The sequence below is a fragment of the Hypomesus nipponensis genome, chromosome 26 (genome assembly GCF_054491055.1).
Source record: "Hypomesus nipponensis isolate SF chromosome 26, ASM5449105v1, whole genome shotgun sequence".
NCBI lineage: Eukaryota > Metazoa > Chordata > Actinopteri > Osmeriformes > Osmeridae > Hypomesus > Hypomesus nipponensis.
Window position 1 is genome coordinate 10417841 of NC_140386.1, and position 18033 is coordinate 10435873.

The 18033-nt window shown below is 48.5% G+C and overlaps 2 protein-coding genes across 19 annotated transcripts in view; one reads left to right on the forward strand and one right to left on the reverse strand.

Moving 5' to 3' along the window:
* Nucleotides 1-655: 655 nt before the first annotated feature.
* Nucleotides 656-7529, reverse strand: atg4c (autophagy related 4C, cysteine peptidase). Of its 2 annotated transcripts, none has more exons than XM_084692763.1 (11): nucleotides 7414-7529; nucleotides 6846-6958; nucleotides 6303-6386; nucleotides 5780-6010; nucleotides 4622-4946; nucleotides 4417-4487; nucleotides 3940-4094; nucleotides 3674-3752; nucleotides 2848-2924; nucleotides 2196-2315; nucleotides 656-1852 (listed from the first exon to the last, which is right to left on the reverse strand). In XM_084692763.1, the coding sequence occupies exons 2-11, from the start codon at nucleotides 6919-6921 to the stop codon at nucleotides 1685-1687; spliced, it is 1386 nt and encodes a 461-aa protein (XP_084548889.1). In that variant the 5' UTR covers nucleotides 6922-6958; nucleotides 7414-7529; the 3' UTR covers nucleotides 656-1684. The 2 variants fall into 2 exon arrangements, with proteins under 2 accessions (XP_084548889.1, XP_084548888.1); XM_084692762.1 differs by having other exon boundaries at nucleotides 2196-2330.
* Nucleotides 7530-7914: 385 nt separating this feature from the next.
* dock7 (dedicator of cytokinesis 7) overlaps nucleotides 7915-18033 on the forward strand; it is a 39829-nt gene continuing 29710 nt past the window's right edge. For 16 of the 17 annotated variants that reach the window (XM_084692741.1, XM_084692742.1, XM_084692745.1 and 13 more), the window contains exons 1-14: nucleotides 7915-8043; nucleotides 10463-10562; nucleotides 11710-11885; nucleotides 12602-12670; nucleotides 12928-13057; nucleotides 13183-13395; nucleotides 13637-13722; nucleotides 14097-14163; nucleotides 14635-14784; nucleotides 15107-15187; nucleotides 15312-15474; nucleotides 15902-16044; nucleotides 16296-16389; nucleotides 16623-16785. In XM_084692741.1, coding sequence (XP_084548867.1) covers nucleotides 8006-8043; nucleotides 10463-10562; nucleotides 11710-11885; nucleotides 12602-12670; nucleotides 12928-13057; nucleotides 13183-13395; nucleotides 13637-13722; nucleotides 14097-14163; nucleotides 14635-14784; nucleotides 15107-15187; nucleotides 15312-15474; nucleotides 15902-16044; nucleotides 16296-16389; nucleotides 16623-16785 — 1673 coding nt within the window. In that variant the 5' untranslated portion in view covers nucleotides 7915-8005. The remainder of the gene's footprint in view (nucleotides 8044-10462; nucleotides 10563-11709; nucleotides 11886-12601; nucleotides 12671-12927; nucleotides 13058-13182; nucleotides 13396-13636; nucleotides 13723-14096; nucleotides 14164-14634; nucleotides 14785-15106; nucleotides 15188-15311; nucleotides 15475-15901; nucleotides 16045-16295; nucleotides 16390-16622; nucleotides 16786-18033) is intronic. The other variant, XM_084692756.1, reaches the window with a different exon arrangement.

Sequence of the window (18033 nt, forward strand, 5' to 3'; positions counted from 1 at the left end):
CCCAAACTTTCCCCAGCAACCCATCTTCCAAAGCACCAGAATGCACATTGCTGCATATTTGATATTCCTGCTCTCTGTTCACACGCGCCCCCTCAAACACACACACACACACACACACCCTCACACACACACACACCCTCACACACACACCCTCACACACACGGCTGTCCTCTAAAAACAGCCCTGTATGGATCCAGTGATGGGACACCAGCATGTAAATGCTTCCTTTATGCAGTGCTTTATGCAGTGCTGCAGGTCCTTCATGTTGTCAGTGAGGAGGATGAAAACAGAGCAGTGGCTCTTCCTCCCTGTCCATCCTGACCCCCCCCCCCCCCCCCCACAGCCCAGTGTTGCTTGTAGCGACGGAGAGATGAACCATAGGAACAGTGTGCAGCACCAAGGGTGGTGTCTGGCGAGGGGACCTCAGCATGTCAGAGGGTCAGCTCTCTCACCACTGCTTAATGGGCTGTGGAGGTGGTTAGCACGTACGATTAGTTTTAATCTGTTACTTTTGACTGGGAAAGATAGGACTGAATGCGTTTCAACACATCTCTGATGCTTGCGCAGGAGAGACAAAACATATAGTTTCGTTTTTTTTTTTCTAACCAGTCATCTCCAACATTGTGAACAATGAAGGCGCCTGAATCAGTCCAGGGACATTTTAAAGGTTTAATAACTTTACTGCACAGCAGGAGGAGAATCAATCACTTTTGCATTAAGAAGATTTACATTTAATACATTTGGCAACACAAGTGGACTTTAGTGCATTGACAGACCAGAGTTGGTCATGAACCAGTTAACAATAATTGTAAATCCCATTTTTTGCAACTTCATAATTCTGTTATTTTTACCCCAGCCTGTGTCAGTAGGTGCACTGTTTTGTAAACTATCAAATTGCATAAGTGGTAAAAACATTTTACTGTGTGGTTGAACTTAGCTCCCAACAAAACGATTTGAAATGAATCTGGACAGAATTGAACTATTTACACAGGACAGAGAGTACCTTCTGAACACCTGGGACAACTAAAACAGCGTTTGAAAATGCATCTTTCTGTCGGGTAAAACCTTGAGGTGAGAAGTCGTATGACCTCAGCCCAGCGTTCCTGACTCAGGTCTCAGGAACTAACGCTGTGAGTGAAGCCAATAATCTGGTCATACTATAGGTGAGTATCTCTATCCACTAATACTCAGTGTATCAAAGGCTCATAGGGAATCACAAATCTTCAGTCTTCAGTCACCGCGGAGCAGCAGGGAGTTCACATGAAGGCAAACATGTTCAATCTGCCTTGAGTTTTACTGACCGATACGTAAAAGGCACCATATTGTCGTAATCTGTATTGCACATAGTGCTGCATGGTATAATTTACAATCCGCCAGTACATCAGTTTAAATACACCACACAAACACCCAATCCACCAGAAGGGATGTCAAAAACAACCACATCTGTGTTTAAAGGCCTCAACACTAGAGTAGGCATCATCAATTGTGAGTCGTCATGATCGGGAGGGGGAACAAAAAAGAACTAAATCGATGAGTGTTGTTGGGTAAGTGTTATTCTGAATCAGTAACGCAGGACATAAGGAGTGACTGTATCAGTCCTGCAGTTTGGCAAAGTGACCTTTTCATCCGATCCTTCCTGAAACCAGACGTCCTTGGCAGTGACCCTTGACCTCTACGCCGTCCGTCAGAGAAGAACAAAGTCTCCGCTGGTGTCCGTGGCTCTCTGGGCGTCCCGGATGAAGGGCCACTCTCTCTTCTCTGGGGTCACAGCTGCAGAGAGGTCATAGTCTCTCCCGTGCCCCGGCATGAAGGTGAACGCTGGGTACCTGTCTCTTGCTGACGGCTTCAGCACCTGGAACACACACAGGATATGAGATGGACTCCTGACCCCTGACCCCTGACCCCAGGTACATTCAGGCCTGAGATGTGTCTCAGTGGGGTGATGCAGAAGGCTCAGGTGCACGCGAGGCTTACAGCAGTAACGGCCGTTTCAGACGGGCAAAACCAAACTTGTGTCGTCAACCTGCGCTCATTTACAGCTAAATAGGGCCACCTACTGGCCAACCCCAGGACTTCATGTGAAACTCAAAATGTAGGAGGACACTAAGAACTACGTCCTGTGACTTCACTGTGCAATACGAGGAGCGTTCAGGACGTATACACAACGCTGCGTGTGTGTGTGTGTGTGTGCTCACCTTGGCAAGCTCTTGGCTGATCCTCTCGTAGTCGTGGATACTGCGGGAGTAGAACCCCAGGGTGCAGCTGGGATCCATCATGCTGAAACGCATCTTCTTTGGCGACGGGCAGTGAAAAGACTGTGGAGAAATCGCCTTCAAATATGTGGACCCACCGCCGGCGTTAAGACGTCACAAGTGGGGTGTTTTTTTGTGGACGAAATGATCGTTTTGAGGTTTACTAAAACGCTTTTGTGAAAAGCCCTTCCTGTTTGTCTGTTGTCGGGAAGGGGGAATAAAACGTGGCGTGATCGATGTTTTCCCGCTTCTGTCACGTTTGAGACTGTGCCCCCCCCTCCCTCCCCTGCCCCGTCACCAGGGCGACAGCATCGGCTGAAGTTCCAATGCAGAGGTGTGTGATAGATGCAGCTCTTTATGTGAGAGTCCTGAAATATTCAGGCTCCACATCAGCCCCAGTGTCTGAGCCTGAACTTCCCATAATTCCCCTCTGTGCCCCCCCCACCCCCACATCTGAACACCAGATAAATCAGAGGCAGGGACTCAGTAATTGAGTGGAGAGCCTGCTTTGAGATTCATACCCTTAAGTACTAACAGAAACTATTAAATCCCCATTACTGGAGCTGAGAGTGAGCTTTGTGTAGGTTGGTGTTACCTGCACAGGGAAACGGCTGCTGCTGACGTCCACAAAACACTGGCAGTAATGAGGGTCCATGTAAATCAGACTGTCATCTGGAAGGACAAAACAAAAGACAAGTTATTCAAAAAAACATCCGATTATTACCAGCGGCCTACCCTCCAATTTCTATGCAGAACAGCTCAAAGTCACTTGCTAGTGATACTGTTGGGCTTTTCACAGTCAAATATGCCTCCTGGAAGATTCCGGCTTTTTAATATCTACCTGGGAGGATTAAATTCTGCATAATCAAATGCGGTTGTACGAGCGCATTTTTTACACGCTGCACAAAAAGGACTGTCATTAAATTTTCGTGCGGGGGAATTACTTTTACAAACACACAATTATATTGGTCCATTTGCATATGATGAATGTGCGCTGGCGAGCTGCCCTAGGGGCCTGCTCTGGCAGGATGTATTGCTTGTCATTTAGACATCATCCCTCGCCGTATTTCAAATTGGTAAAATGTAAATGCGTAAATATTGACTGCCAAGATGTACAACTGAAGGTTCCTCCTCGCTGCTGAAGGTGATGGAGAGTGCCTCACTTTGGGGGCAGATTAAATTTATGCGAGCCTCCTATGGAAATCAATTACAGCCCCAACTTGGGAGGTTTACCCGTGATGAATGAGCCGGGCTTTGATGGGTCAGAGAAAATAAAATAAGTCCTGTTTCACCCCACTCTTCTCCACTCGCTAAACAGGAATGCATTAACTTACTTTGTCTTTTCATACAGAGGGGACATTATGCAAAGTCATCTCCCCCTTCCCTCGTCTCCCTCCCTGATTGGTGGGGTGGACGCTAACCTTGAAATCCCACAATGCAGCAGGCTTGTTTAGGCTTGCCCCCGATGATGCCAATGCAGTATTCCAGACTCAGGATGCCCTGGGACACACACACACACACACACACACGTTTGTTATTTTCCTTCATCCGACGAAAAACCCGTAAAAAATCTGAGGTTAGCAACAATACAATCTGACAGAAACACAAGCAGTCTGCATCTGGGTGGTCATCAGTCCAGCTCTGACCCTGACCCAGGAGGAGGGTGTGCGATTCCTCTCCAGCTCACCTTGACAAAGTTGAAGTACTCTGGGTTGGTCTTCTCCCCTCCCAGACGGACGGGGATGAGGAGGATGACGGCTCGGCTGTTGGTGAGGGCGTCGCCCGTGACTGCCTGCTGTGGACCAGGGACCCTATGGTGGTCCAGGACATCAGCGCTGTATACTGGGAGCAGGAGAAACACCGCAGAGCTCAGACATATCTCACTGGCTAACCTCCTACACTGGATGTGACCAGGGACTCTGCAGCATCATGAGGGCACTTGGTGACCTCTGTACGAGCTCCTTACACTGTATATTATTTAGGGGCTCTACTTTCAAGCAAACATATTTGCTACTTGATTCAAGATGGAGGTACTGGTGGAGCTTTGCACTTCTGCCTCTCCTTCTTCTCCACCCTCCGGAACTCTCTCTCTCTCCCCCTCTTCCTGTTTGTGACAAGGGGGTCAAACTGGGCGCTGGGCCATGAAGAGCCTCATCTTTCATACCTGTACAGTCCTGTGCCACGTAAGTGGTTATCCCTGCCAGCCCAGGATCTGTGGCCTCTTCTACAGCTTTCCTGAGTTACAGCACAACACAGGGATTCAAAAAAGAGAGAGACAGTGAGAAACGTACACAGTCTTAACCTCCTGACATCCCCCACTCAGAAACACACCGATTGAGACAGGTTGTTCCGCGCGGCGCCAGACCAACCTGAGGATGTGTGCCACCACGGCAGGGCCGTACCAGTCCCCGGCCTGCCTGCCCAGCCCCAGGCCCAGCCGCACCAGCCTGTGGAGCCCCAGCTGGGCTTCAGGGACATCCCCGAACCAGCTCACCAGGGTGCGGTGGTACACCTCCCTCAGGTGGACGTCTGCCTCCTCCGCCCCGCCCGGGGCCTGGAGCCGGGGCTTGGGGCCTGGGGCACGCTCCCCCTGGAGAGAGGCCTCCAGGGAGGCCACCAGACGCTTCGCGGCGCTGGCGGTTCTCGTTTCGGTGTCTAGTGGCTGCAGGGTCAACGCCTCCGACCACCTCCAGTCTGCGGAACACAAGGAAGGAGTCCTGATATTCTAGTTCAGTCATTTTCGCTTCCGTCGGATCTGAGCGTGCTCAGACCGTGTCGTCCCTTAGAACAAAGACGGTCTACTTGAGAAGTAAAGTGATGCCTTAAATCTTCATCTGTATGGAAACTAGCCAAGCTTGAGCTTAAATCAAAGAATAGGGAGATCCTATCGTGTAAAAGTCCAATTATAGGGTAGTAGTGTCCAGTATTTCACTTTTATAGTATTTGAATCCCACAAACAGAGGGGACCCCTGACTGGTGATAGTGGGAGGGGCCAAGGCCATAAAAGGCACCTGACTAGACTAAAAGGCTTGACCAAAATGACCTTGCGAACTGAATCAAAGTGAAATTGATCAATAAATATCTTTAAGAGGCCGTTAGTGATTTTATAGAGAAATTTCTTTAATGACACATTTCAGATTGGATGGAAGAACAAGTTAGTGCTTGAATATTGTTTTCTAAATTACTGCATAAAACTCATGCATTCATTGTATGGGCCGAATCAGTAGGTTTTTAGGTGTGGTTAGACTCATCTTACACGGTATAGAGACTCAGATGCTGACCATGAATAAGTCAAAAACAAGGACCAAAATGTTCAGTTTCAGTTTGAGAATCTTTGGGGGGAAAACCCCTAACCCCGTCATCCTTAACCGTGCGTGAATCACACGGATATCCGTTTGCCCTCGACCCCAAGGGTTCAAAACAAGAGACATGACTCATGGGAACATCTGGGAGCATCTGTTCCCTCATTCCAAAAACACGTTCCTTCCACAGGAACCCTCCCCACCCTTAGTTCTGGTTCCACTGACCTCTCCCTAGGAAGTGTAGAACCAGGGCCTGGGCCAGCATCATTTGGCCCGCTCGGATCATGCATCCCCAGCCGCAGTCAGAGGTCAGGGAGGAGCCAGGGAGGGCTGGGAAGGCCTCCCGGTAAGTCAGCCACAGGCGGGACCCAAAGTCCCTGCGGAAAGCCTCCACGTTCCCCATGACGAGGTCCTCTTCAGGCGCCGCCCAACCGTCATCTGTGCGGCCGTCCTTCTCTGGGGAACACAGGAGGGCGCGGTTCATCACAATAACCCTGACCCTGGTGGCAGGGCACACAACTAACTAGCAGTATCCACCAGCCAAACGCTGGTAAAATAAGCAAGCGGCTAGTAGATTTGCATCACCCACAGAGCCCTAAAAAACGATGGTTATCTGGTCAGATTTGAACATTCACTAGCCGTTTTGGAAGGTGGAAAAATGTTGCACCCTGCCTGGTGGTAAATCAAAACCGTTTAATCCTTGTGATGGAGAATGTTTGTGTTTTTAGGAGACCCTGCTAGTGGTTACCTTCATTCTTGAAATGATAACATTTTCCCAGTAAAAACACTGGGGAATTCCTGCTGAACGTAGTCTTTGTCTTCAAGGCCCAACCTTAAAATCAACATTTGAAACAGTTAGTCACAGACGTGAAGTCCTCCACAACAGGGACACGGGCTGCTAGATCATTCACACAGATAGGCTACATAGGCTATTCAAACGGAGGGCTGGAAAGACGTCCTTGTTGAGCAGATTATATCATGCACTTGAAAGTCTGAGTTGGTAATGACTGATTCTAATCACAAGACAACCTTGTAGTCTGACGATTATCAGCAGTGTCACTTGCTTGGTGACATAATCGGCGAAACAAATCTTGACAGGAGCTAAGGACTTGCAATGCTTGTTTTGTTTGTGTTATATATTTATATAATTATATATCGACATACACCATATGAACCGTAACTCTTCCAGCCAGGACTATAGAGAATAAAGCATAAAGATAAAAGACGAGAGTATAGAGAACGTGCCTCTGCCCGTGTTAGGAAGCCTGAGGGGGTCATTTCATGCACTTACTGTACTTCACATTGTGCCACGCTGACATGAACTTTGTTTTCAATTTCTCCATCTCGTCGGTCCCTTTATTTTCCATTTTGACCACAGGGGAATGGAACCCATCCCAGCGTGTCCTGCACAATTCACACAGATATTATGGATTGTACCGATTTTTTTTTAACGATCAATTAAGTACCTTCTACTACTGTACAATATCAGCTGTTTTGCCGACAACTGATTGATGCGACTATTTTTTCTCGCTCTCGTTACTAGAACCAGAACTAAAAAGACAATGACGACCTATTTTACCTCAGCTAATACAGGTGACAAAAGTCTCCCATTTGCCTCGCTTATTAAAAGCATCTATCTAGAGTCAAATTGCGGTCTAGACTGCGGTGACAGCATTAAAACCTCCTGCCTGAATTTGTGTTGGTCAATCAGTTAACGCTAGCTCTCGTTAGCTAGCGCGACCGCTTGCTAACCCTGAAGTGCCGAGCGAAGAAAACATTTCAGCTCTTCATAAACAGGTCTATGGTTTGCCTTGAACCTTGAACCACAAACCATACTTATGTCACTTAAATGTACTTACTTTGTAGCCTGACTTGCCAAGTTAGCTGGCTGTTCACATTTTAGAGGAAGCAATTATACTTTTTTTATATATAAAGACAGGCACGAGAGTCTCGCGGTGTTTGCGTAACATTTGGATGACGTTCCATCCGTTGCATCGCGAGGCTGCCCTTTAATTTCATGGACTGCATTCTCTGCAGTCTGCCTGTCTTAACATTAATTTTATGTTCCCAGAATGCTTTCACAATTAAAACATTAAAATTGATTGATTATGAATATGGAAGAGACTTCTCTTTATCAATTGAGTTTATACGTTTTATTATTTGAATTTTATAATTGTAAATAAACTTATGCACATACAACTAAAGGCAAATAAACATACTTGGGTTAATGTCTGTTTATCTATGTATCTACGTATCTATCTCCATGAGTCCATACATGTTAACTGCTTCTCTGCCTCTGTCCGTGTATACACTTGGGTGTGTTCGGGCACTTTTAGGTTACTTACGGTAACAATTCCATTCTCCCTTTCCACGCGTAGCGAGGCGACCTGGCAGCCGAGTGTGGAAAGCCTGCCTGGGAATCTGACTCCGAGCTCATCAGCGGCCATAACTATGGCTGAACGCCGCGCCTTCGCCCAGAAAATTAGCAGGTAAAGGCGTTACTCCTTAATTAATCTGTACGGAAGCATGTTCATGGTTTTGTGTTTCAAAGCTTGATTATATCTGGGGGTTCGTTTCGTTACCATCTTCCAAAGAGACCCAGCCAGCGAGCTAGCATCTGTAGCTAGCTCGCTAGTAGGCAGATCAAAGATGCCCCAACACCAGACCCGCCCAGCGAGAGTAACGTTTTCTACTTGTTTTGTATGTCTGTTATTCGATTGCATGTGTTATCGTGTGTTTTTTATCAAGCGACTAAATGAAATAGACCTTCGTTTTTCTGAGCGAGCTGCAGTAGTCAATCGCCGTAATTGGGTTGAGGGGCTTTAATCTGTGAGGCTAGACAGTTAAATTATACGGCTGGATGTCTCGTATTGACTGTTTGTCACCGTTGTTTATACTGAGGTTGACACGAGAGCAAAACGTCAGTCCCGCTGTACAAAAACGGTGCTGGAGATTTTCCATCTCATCCAAATTCCCAAATCTTTCTATCCAAACGTTTCTGAATGCATTCTCATCACATAAATCCATAATAGGGAAGAACAATAGGCATTGTCCAATTCTGATGTGCTTTACATGGTTAGATGGCTAAACAATATTAGTTGGTCAATTGGGTCACATGAAAAAGGCATTACACGGCACTATTTGATTAACTTCGGGGTGAACTGGGTTATGTGTTCCCTTACAAGTAGACAGTGTCAAACAACCAGGACGAATAGTTTTACTATGCTGTCACACACACGCACAGTTTATGGTGCGTGAGTTCAACTTCAGACCACCATGCTAGTTGAGGGAAGCCACACTTCACCTCCGAATACAGTTGGGGAGGGTTCATCTGAAGTTTTGGGAAAACGTAGACATCTGCCTGCATTTCTCGCCTGATGGATAACGTGAGATGATTTGTCATATTTGTGTGGTGTTACAGTGGCACATAGTACTGGCATTGCACAGGGAGAGACTTTGAAACTTTTTTCCCCCTGCGGTTGTTGGTGCCAGCTTGACTGTCCTTGGTTCAGTAAGGAGTTGGCCTTTCCCAAACAGAAAGCATATTGTTTACTCCCTCTTCTCTTTAAATGCCAACTCAGTCTGTGCATATTTGAATTACAAGATACAGAACTGTTAAGGGTTTGTCTTGCTCATGTCGGTCATACTATTTGGCAGCCTATGCATTTCAGCCACACGAGTGAAAATTATATACAATCAGTAGATTTGTTCTCTGCAGATGATCATACTTAGATTTGAAAGCTTTGCCAGTGTTTGTAGCCAATCTGCCCTCAGGATGGAAAACAAGGAGTCTGTTTGGTTAATCAACTTGTCCCTCCTGAGTTGTGACAGAGCTAAATAAAGGTCTGGACTGAGGCTGCGGAGAGGACTGTGGAATGTGTTGAGGCTTCACTGCCTCTGTCTATTGGCTTAGCCTGCCGGGGAAGGCAACCCACAGCCTCTGGAGCTATGTCAGGGGTTGTCCAGAGTAGGCAAACGATCTGGAACGCTTCTCAAATCCTTTGATTGCTACAGATATGGCTGTTGTTGACCCTTGTAGCCTTGACGGCGTGTCACACTGACTGTCTTTTCTTCTTATCAGCGATGCCGCCCGCCCCCTCCCCTCCCGTTAGCGCTTCTCCTGGTTACTGCTGCTTCCTTCAAGGCGAAACAGAGAAGTGGTTTTGATGTCGGCAATGATTTAAAGGGATTCAGTGGCAGCAGTTGCAGACCAAGCTGTTTGTGATGACTGAGGTTTAGTGGCTTTTTATTAGCTCTCTCCGTCTCCTCTCCCACCACCTCTGGTGTGATATACGGCTGTGTCATATATGGGCATGAAGGCCGGACAGAAGCCAGGCAAGGGAGACCCATTGGCCATAGTAGCCATAACACTCATGTTTGGAAACACAACAGAAATGCTGCTCTCTTCCATGGCCGTGTCACTCCCAAAGAGTGACTACTGCAGTCAAGGCAACTGGCCTCGGCTATTTAGCCATATATTCTGGTCTTCTCTGCATCGCCCTCTTTACAAACCCCAGCGGGTGAGATACGACTTGAATGGCCACAATGTGTAATCTAGGGCCCTGTCTATCAAACACGAACAAGGATTTGGCGAGATTGACTACCACAAGGTCTTATTTGTGTAATCCCTAAACCATCCACTGGAATAAATGTTGTCTCTTCTATAGAAAATCATGTCTAAACAATGTGTACAGTCCACCCGCGTCAGTGAAAAGCTTGCTCGGCTAGCGAAAAGCTTGCTCGGCTAGCGAAAAGCCAACTTGCTAGCTCTTCGCCGGCGTAGCAGGTTACGAGTCGTGCTTGCGAGTCAGTTCGAGTACCAGTGTAGGGAAAGATCCGGAGGACTGACGAACGGCGCAACAACGTCGGTGAGGCTAAAACTCCCGCTGTCTCCTCGTCTCTCTGCAGGACCGTGGCAGCAGAGGTGCGCAAGCAGATCGCCGGCCAGTATGTGGGCTCCCCTCAACTGCTCAAGAACCTCAACGTAGGCGTGGCCGCCAGCAACACCGTGAGTACTCGGGGTGTTCGGCGAGAAGGAGGGTCGGCGCGTGTAAACTGACCTTTAACCTCGTCTCTGTCAGTGTGTGAATGAGGCCAAAAAAAATTAAAGCTCCTTTGAGTGCTGCTAAGTTAGAAAAGTTTGGAAGTAAGTCCGTGACATTGTTTTGAATTTTAAAAGGCATTGAAGAGGAGGCATTGTAAGAGCGTCTTGACTAAATTAATACTTAATATATACATTTTAACACCACCAAAAAGCTGCTTCAGAAATTCAGCAGCTGCCTGAATTTTTTTCTATTTGAATCTCTGAAGCGTTAATTTTATACGTTTTTATTTTGGGGATCTGAATTTTACTAGGCAACCTTAATTTTTGAACCTTGATTTTTTTGGGATCAAAAAAATTAATACAAATATATCTTAACATTGTCACTGATTTGCTTCCATAGAAAAGCGCTGAATGCAGTCCATTTTAACCTCACTTCCCACCTCATTGCGGGTGACACCCCTCTTTAACTCTTAGTTGTGTTTGTCTTGGAAGACTATTTGGTTTTAGCGTCCCTGTGCCAACACATTGCCCCAACGCTGTCCCCGCAGCAAGGCCAAATAAGCAAATATCCCTCTTAATTAGGCTGAAGCCAGCTGTTAATTAAAGTGTGACTGAATTGCGTTTGTTCCAGATTCACTCCCCACCAAACAAGCTTTTAGTGTAGAGAAATAAGTCCCCTTGGGTTCATCATTTCTGAGCCAGGCTTAAGCCTGTAAAACCATTAGTGGATGCTGTTGTGGTTGCCAAAACTCACAATTCCAGTTTGGGTGTCTTCAAAGCACCTATGAGATATAAGATGTTTTTTTTTATTTATTATATTTTTAGAAATTCCTCCAGCTGGAGAAGTTGACAGGTGTTTAGGTATTTTATTTTTGTTCTATAAAATGTTCTCCCTTCACTTTTTCTGCTCCCTCCCTCCCTCCCTCCCTCCCTCCCTCCCTCCCTCCCTCCCTCCCTCCCTCCCTCCCTCCCTCCCTCCCTCCCTCCCTCCCTCCCTCCCTCCCTCCCTCCCTCCCTCCCTCCCTCCCTCCCTCCCTCCCTCCCTCCCTCCCTCCCTCCCTCCCTCCCTCCCTCCCTCCCTCCCTCCCTCCCTCCCTCTCTGTGTGTGTAGGTCCCTCTCACAGAGGCGGTGGAGCCAGTGGACTTTGAGGAGTACCTCCTCACCCACCCCCCCATCATCGAGTCGGGCCCCCTGCGCGACCTGATCGAGTTCCCCCCGGACGACATCGAGGTTCTCTACGCCCCCAGGGAGTGTCGCACCGTGGGTCAGCCCGTTCCTGAGGACAGGTGGGCGACACCAGGGGAAGGGAGGAGGGCGGAACCCTTCTCTAGAGAACCTGCAGAACATCCTTCGAAATAGGAGTCCCTGAGGACAGAGCTCCCTCAGCCAGCCAGAGAGAGGCCTCAGCCCTAACATGTCGCCTGAGGACGTTTCAGTGCAAACCTCCCATGTAGCACATTGGGGCTAACCCAATCAGAGCCTGGGCTAACTGGATGTTTTCCTCTTATCCTCCTGTAACCTGATTACACTCATAAATTACCCCCGATGATGAATAAAGCAAATAAGCATTGGGCTTGGATCACATTACCATCAGTCAGCCTGCCCCTCTAGCTGATTGGACAGAGAGCCCCGATCAGTCTGCTGCTGTAGATCTCAGCTTGAGGCAGTTCTGCAGGTTTAGCATTAACCTCCTCCTCTCTGGTTTTCGTTTTAGAACTCCTGTGAACAAAACAAATCGGTTTAGATATTCATTTATCGCCTCGACTGTAAAGCTTTTAAATTCTAGAGAATGTTAATAGGAATAAATACAATTTCTTTAGAGGAATTTTCCATGTTTGTTTGGGCTGTCTGGATAGTTTGTTTGTTTGTTGTATATAATTGTAATGCTGAAACCAAATGGCCCCTCGGGAAATCAATAAACCGAACTGAACTGATAATTGATTGGACGGCGGCTAAGTGTCATGGCTGTGGACTGATGGTGTTACACTTGTGTCCCCTGCAGGGATACTGATGCTCATGTCAGAGACTGTGTCCGGTCCTACACTGAGGACTGGGCTATCGTCAACAGAAAGTAAGACTTCCTGCTGTAACAAACTGATACTCGTAAAGTTAACCAGCCAGCCTGTACCACAACAGTGTTGCTGTAAAAATGGATTTGCCTTCATCGCATAGGTGATAAGGCGACCGGAGGGCACAGTGCATGCAAAGTAGCTTTGTGTTACAACCTGTACATTTTGGAGATGAACTGTTCCACCATTACGGCCTACTGCATCAAAACCTACATAATAATAATAATAATAATAAGCTTGCTTGTCTTTGCCTCAACAGGTATCACAAGCTGGGCACTGGCTTCAACCCCAACGCCCTGGACAAGCAGAAGGAGAGGCAGAAAGGGCTTCCTAAGCAGGTGTTTGAGGCGGATGAGATGCCCGACAGTAATGCCTACCAGGACGACCAGGTAACTCCAACACAACCAACACACTGTTCTGTTAAGGCTTCCAAGAACCTGGATGGCTCTGAGGAACTTAAGTCTCAAACTTGTGTATTTGTGTGTGTGTGTGTGTGTGTGTGTGTGTGTCCCAGGATGACCTAAAGAGGAGGTCCATGTCTATCGATGACACCCCGCGGGGCAGCTGGGCGTGCAGCATCTTCGACCTGAAGAACTCTCTCCCAGACGGCCTCCTGCCCCATCTCCTCGACCGCTCCCCCAACGAAGAGATCGACCGCCACAACGAGGAGCAGCGCAAGGCCCAGCGCCACCGCGAGCTGTTCGCTCTGCACCCGGCTCTGGACGAGGTAATTACCGTTAACACTGTTATCATCCCAAACACGCATTTAAGAGCATCGTTAAATCACAAATAATCCGGTTTCGTAGAACATCCTCTCTCGGAGACGATTTACAAGCAGCCGTTCAAACCGTCTCCCATGTCCCTCGGACACAGAGGTGTTTAGATAAACCGATGTTTTCGATGCGTGTTCCCCTGTACTCCGTTGATGAAGAGATGGACTAAACACTATTCTCCGTCATCATGTTCAGGATGAACCGATTGAACGCCACTGTGTTCCCGACGTCCCTAAAGAACACTTCGGCCAGAGGCTACTCGTGAAGTGCTTGTCTTTGAAGTAAGTGCAGGACAGCGTCACATTATGCATGTGTGTAATGTAAATGTTATGAGGGCGCTACAGCGTGACGTCGCAAATATGTTATTTGAACATTCCAATTGAATATTTTTCTATGATAGACAACTACGCGACAAACTTTTTAGCATGGCTTCAGAATGTACAAATTAGGAGGCTAGCAAGTGACATTATCATGGTTGTTGCATTGCTTTGAGTATAATGCTAGGTAATTTAGCCTGTCTAGCAGCTAACTAAACTAGCTATATTTATTTAGAACTCGCTCCATAACAGCGCCCTCTCTCTTTCTTTCTTTTTTTTGTTTTGTTGACTTTTCCTTTTCTTATTTTGCTGACCCCTTTGTTTTGTCCCCCTTGAAGGTTTGAGATTGAAATCGAGCCCATCTTTGCCAGTCTGGCCATGTACGATGTCAAGGAAAAGAAAAAGGTAAAACTGTATTCAATGCAACTGGGGCCTGAGTTGCCCTGTCATTCTTAAAAATCATTAAAATTGTTTGTGATGCCGACGGGAATTAGATGAGTGCACGATTAAAACACTTTATGTGCTTGTCCTGTAATCCTATCCCGACTGGACCTGAATTATACTGTGATGCTGGTGCAATTGGACCCCCTCAACACCCCTTGAAACTCTACAGTCCTCATTTTGTCTGATGAACACTAGAGGGTAGCAGTGACCTTGTGATTGAGCATACTCGTCTGTTTCATGCACACCCTTGTGCTTTTTGACATTGAAGTAGGCTTTTCATCACAGGCATAGTCAGGGGTTGTCATTTGACAAACAAACTGAGAAATATATGTCGCCAAAGGGCCATGGTTGAAGAAAGCTTCCTGTAGGAGTGGATATTCACCAGTCACAATCTCCCTCATGCTACTCCTGTGTGGTCCACCTCTCCGGCAGATCTCTGAGAACTTCTTCTTCGACCTGAACTCGGAGCAGACCAAGTCCATGCTGCGTCCTCACGTCCAGACGGCCGCCATCTCCACCCTGGCGCGCTCCGCCATCTTCTCCATCACCTACCCGTCCCAGGACGTGTTCCTCGTCATCCAGGTGAGGCGTGCGGCCGCCCCTCCCCTGCCGTCGTGCGGGAGAGGGGATCGTGTCGGTCGTGTCCATGGCTGGGTCTCTTGAGGGTCCTCTTGCTTATTTACGTTTAGTCATTTAGCAGACGCTCTTATCCAGAGCGACTTTCAGTAAGTACAGGGACATTCCCCCGAGGCAAGTAGGGTGAAGTGCCTTGCCCAAGGACACAACGTCATTTTTCAAGGCCGGGAATCGAACCGGCAACCTTCTGAGTCATAGCCTGATTCCCTAACCGCTCAGCCATCTGACCCCCTTATGTTGTTCCTCCCCTGTGGTCTGTGGTGTCTAGCTGGAGAAGGTACTACAGCAGGGGGACATTGGAGAGTGTGCAGAGCCCTACATGGTCTTCAAGGAGTCGGACGCAGCCAAGGTACAGAGTCTTGTCGTCATTCACGTGACCGATGAATGGCTACCTTTGTTTGGGTCTTTTGCTTGACTTGTGAGAGAGGAAGTGGAAGGTTACGGTTGACGCGTGTCCTCCTGAACCCCGTCAGAACAAGGAGAAGCTGGAGAAGCTGCGGGGACAGTCGGAGCAGTTCTGCCAGCGTCTGGGGAAGTACCGCATGCCGTTTGCCTGGACGGCCATCCACCTGATGAACATAGTCAACAGCGCCGGCAGCCTGGAGAGAGACACGGAGCTGGATATGGGGCTGTCAGGTCTGACCTACCCTCCTCTCGGGGCTGGGGCTGAGACTGGGGCTGAGGCTGGGGCTGGGGCTGTCAGGTCTGACCTACCCTCCTCTCGGGGCTGAGGCTGGGCCGGGGCCGGGGCTGGGGCTGAGGCTGGGGCTGAGGCTGGGGCTGTCAGGTCTGACCTACCCTCCTCTCGGGGCTGAGGCTGGGGCTGGGGCTGGGGCTGAGGCTGGGGCTGTCAGGTCTGACCTACCCTCCTCTCGGGGCTGGGGCTGGGCTGGGGCTGGGGCTGGGGCTAGGCTGGGGCTAGGCTGGGGCTGGGGCTAGGCTGGATCCATTGGATGTGCATGTTCATGTGACTCCCCCCCCCCCTCCTGGTAAACAATGACCTTTGACCTTGTATCTGTTGTTTTGAACTCTGGGTACGCCCCCGCTCCCCTTGGCCTGTCAGAGAGGAAAGGCTCGTGGTCGGAGAGGAGGAACTCGAGCATTGTGGGCCGGCGCTCTCTGGAGAGGACGGCCAGCGGGGACGAGTCGTGCAGCCTGACCAGCTTCAGACCCGCCACTCTCACCGTCACCAACTTCTTCAAGCAGGTGACAAGAACCACCCTGAAGGCACCCCTTAAACCACCTCAACCCTTCAACACCTCTCTGCAACACTTCTCCCCTGCCCTCCCAGCACACCACACACCTTAACACACCTTAACACACCTTAACACACCTTTACACACCTTTACACACCTTTACACACCTTTACACACCTTTACACACCTTTACACACCTTTACACACCACAGTTCATCGGCTAAGCTGCGCCTCTGTCCCTGTGTGTGTGTGTGTGTGTAGGAGGGAGACAGGCTGAGCGATGAAGACCTGTACAAGTTCCTGGCTGACATGAGGAGACCGTCGTCCGTTTTGAGGAGACTGAGGCCCATCACAGGTAAGTCTCTCACCTGACTACCTGCAGGTGAGTCTCTCACCTGACTACCTGCAGGTAAGTCTCTCACCTGACTACCTGCAGGTGAGTCTCTCACTTGACTACCTGCAGGTGAGTCTCTCACTTGACTACCTGCAGGTGAGTCTCTCACCTGACTACCTGCAGGTAAGTCTCTCACGGCGTCTTGAGTGAACGTGTCATCCTGGTAAATCCCCTTCCTCCGGTTCTCTCCACAGCCCAGCTGAAGATCGACATCTCCCCAGCTCCTGAGAACCCTCACTACTGCCTGACCCCTGACCTGCAGCAGGTGAAGCCCTACCCAGACAGCAGGGTGCGCCCCACCAGGGAGATCCTGGAGTTCCCAGCCAGAGATGTCTACGTGCCCAACACCACCTACAGGTGAGGAACACACAGCTTCAGACCCCACCACAGGGGGGGCGCTGTCACCGCACTGGTGTGCGTGACACAACCGATGAAGCAGACCTAACTCTGGGAGAGATTTCTAAAGATGCAGAATGAGGTATTTGGTTCCAGCTGCTGCTGGGGGGGGGGGGGTGTAGAGGTGGGGGTGGGGGGGAGGGAGGGATTGTAAGGGACCACATATGGTTTTCTCCAATACACGGTACTTTGCCCCTTTGTGACCCGCTGGGTTCAGTGCGGACTGATCTGTGACATCACGCCGTGTCCTGTGATGGTGTGTGTGCAAGCTCACCTCTCCTCTGACCTGAGGCTATTTCCATCCAGATCAAGGGGAGGCCGGCTGGCGGCTCCTTATCAGGGCCCTGTGTTGACACGGCCTCTTCAGCCCCGGGCCGTGTTTACCTGCTGATAGCTCGCCGAGCTCATGGCAACGCCGGCGGGTCTGACCTGACGACACTGGTCGAGTTCTTGACATACGTCCGTCTGCGTAGAGTAGCGTTCAGATGGAGGGAACGTGATGTGAGCGCACTGTGTAAGGTGCCTTCACTGGGTGGAGACGGTGAATGCAAACGGTGTGCCAACGCTTGTGTGTATGCTACGATGCTATCAAGCATTTCTATATTTGAGCTGGTTGTGGTTGGTGTAAAGGCTGATGGTGGAGGGGTCGTGACTGGATCACGTAGCCCTCAGGGACACAGTGCATGGGAAACCACCACTAGGCGGTAACACTAACTCACCACTGAAATGATTAGGAAGGGCCCATTCTGTACAATCAGAAGGTGGGCAGAAATGTATTTTTTGGAAAGATGAGTTTGAAATAGTAATAGTGTGTTCCTTATGAATGTTATAAGTTTGCCACTTATTTATTTTGAACTACAGGAAGGCCCTCAGATTCAAGAAAAAGCTGTCAAATGTTACTTTTATTACATTGCTGTTATAATTTGTCGTTATAAATATGAATGACCAGAATTCCCTTTTAAGGGTTAAGTATTTGTGAGAAACACAAAACAGTACATATAGACAAGAGTCAATATGACCCATTAGTGAAAGAAAACAACATGAAAATAGGACTTGCCACCACCTCTCATAGCGGACCATAGAGCTATATGAAAATGGTTTAAATACATAAAGTAAAAAAAGTTAAACATTGAATAAACCAAGATCTGTAACACGGAAGTATCTAAATGTCTAGTTTGTGTAATTCTTCAAAGTAGTTGTGCATTTTGT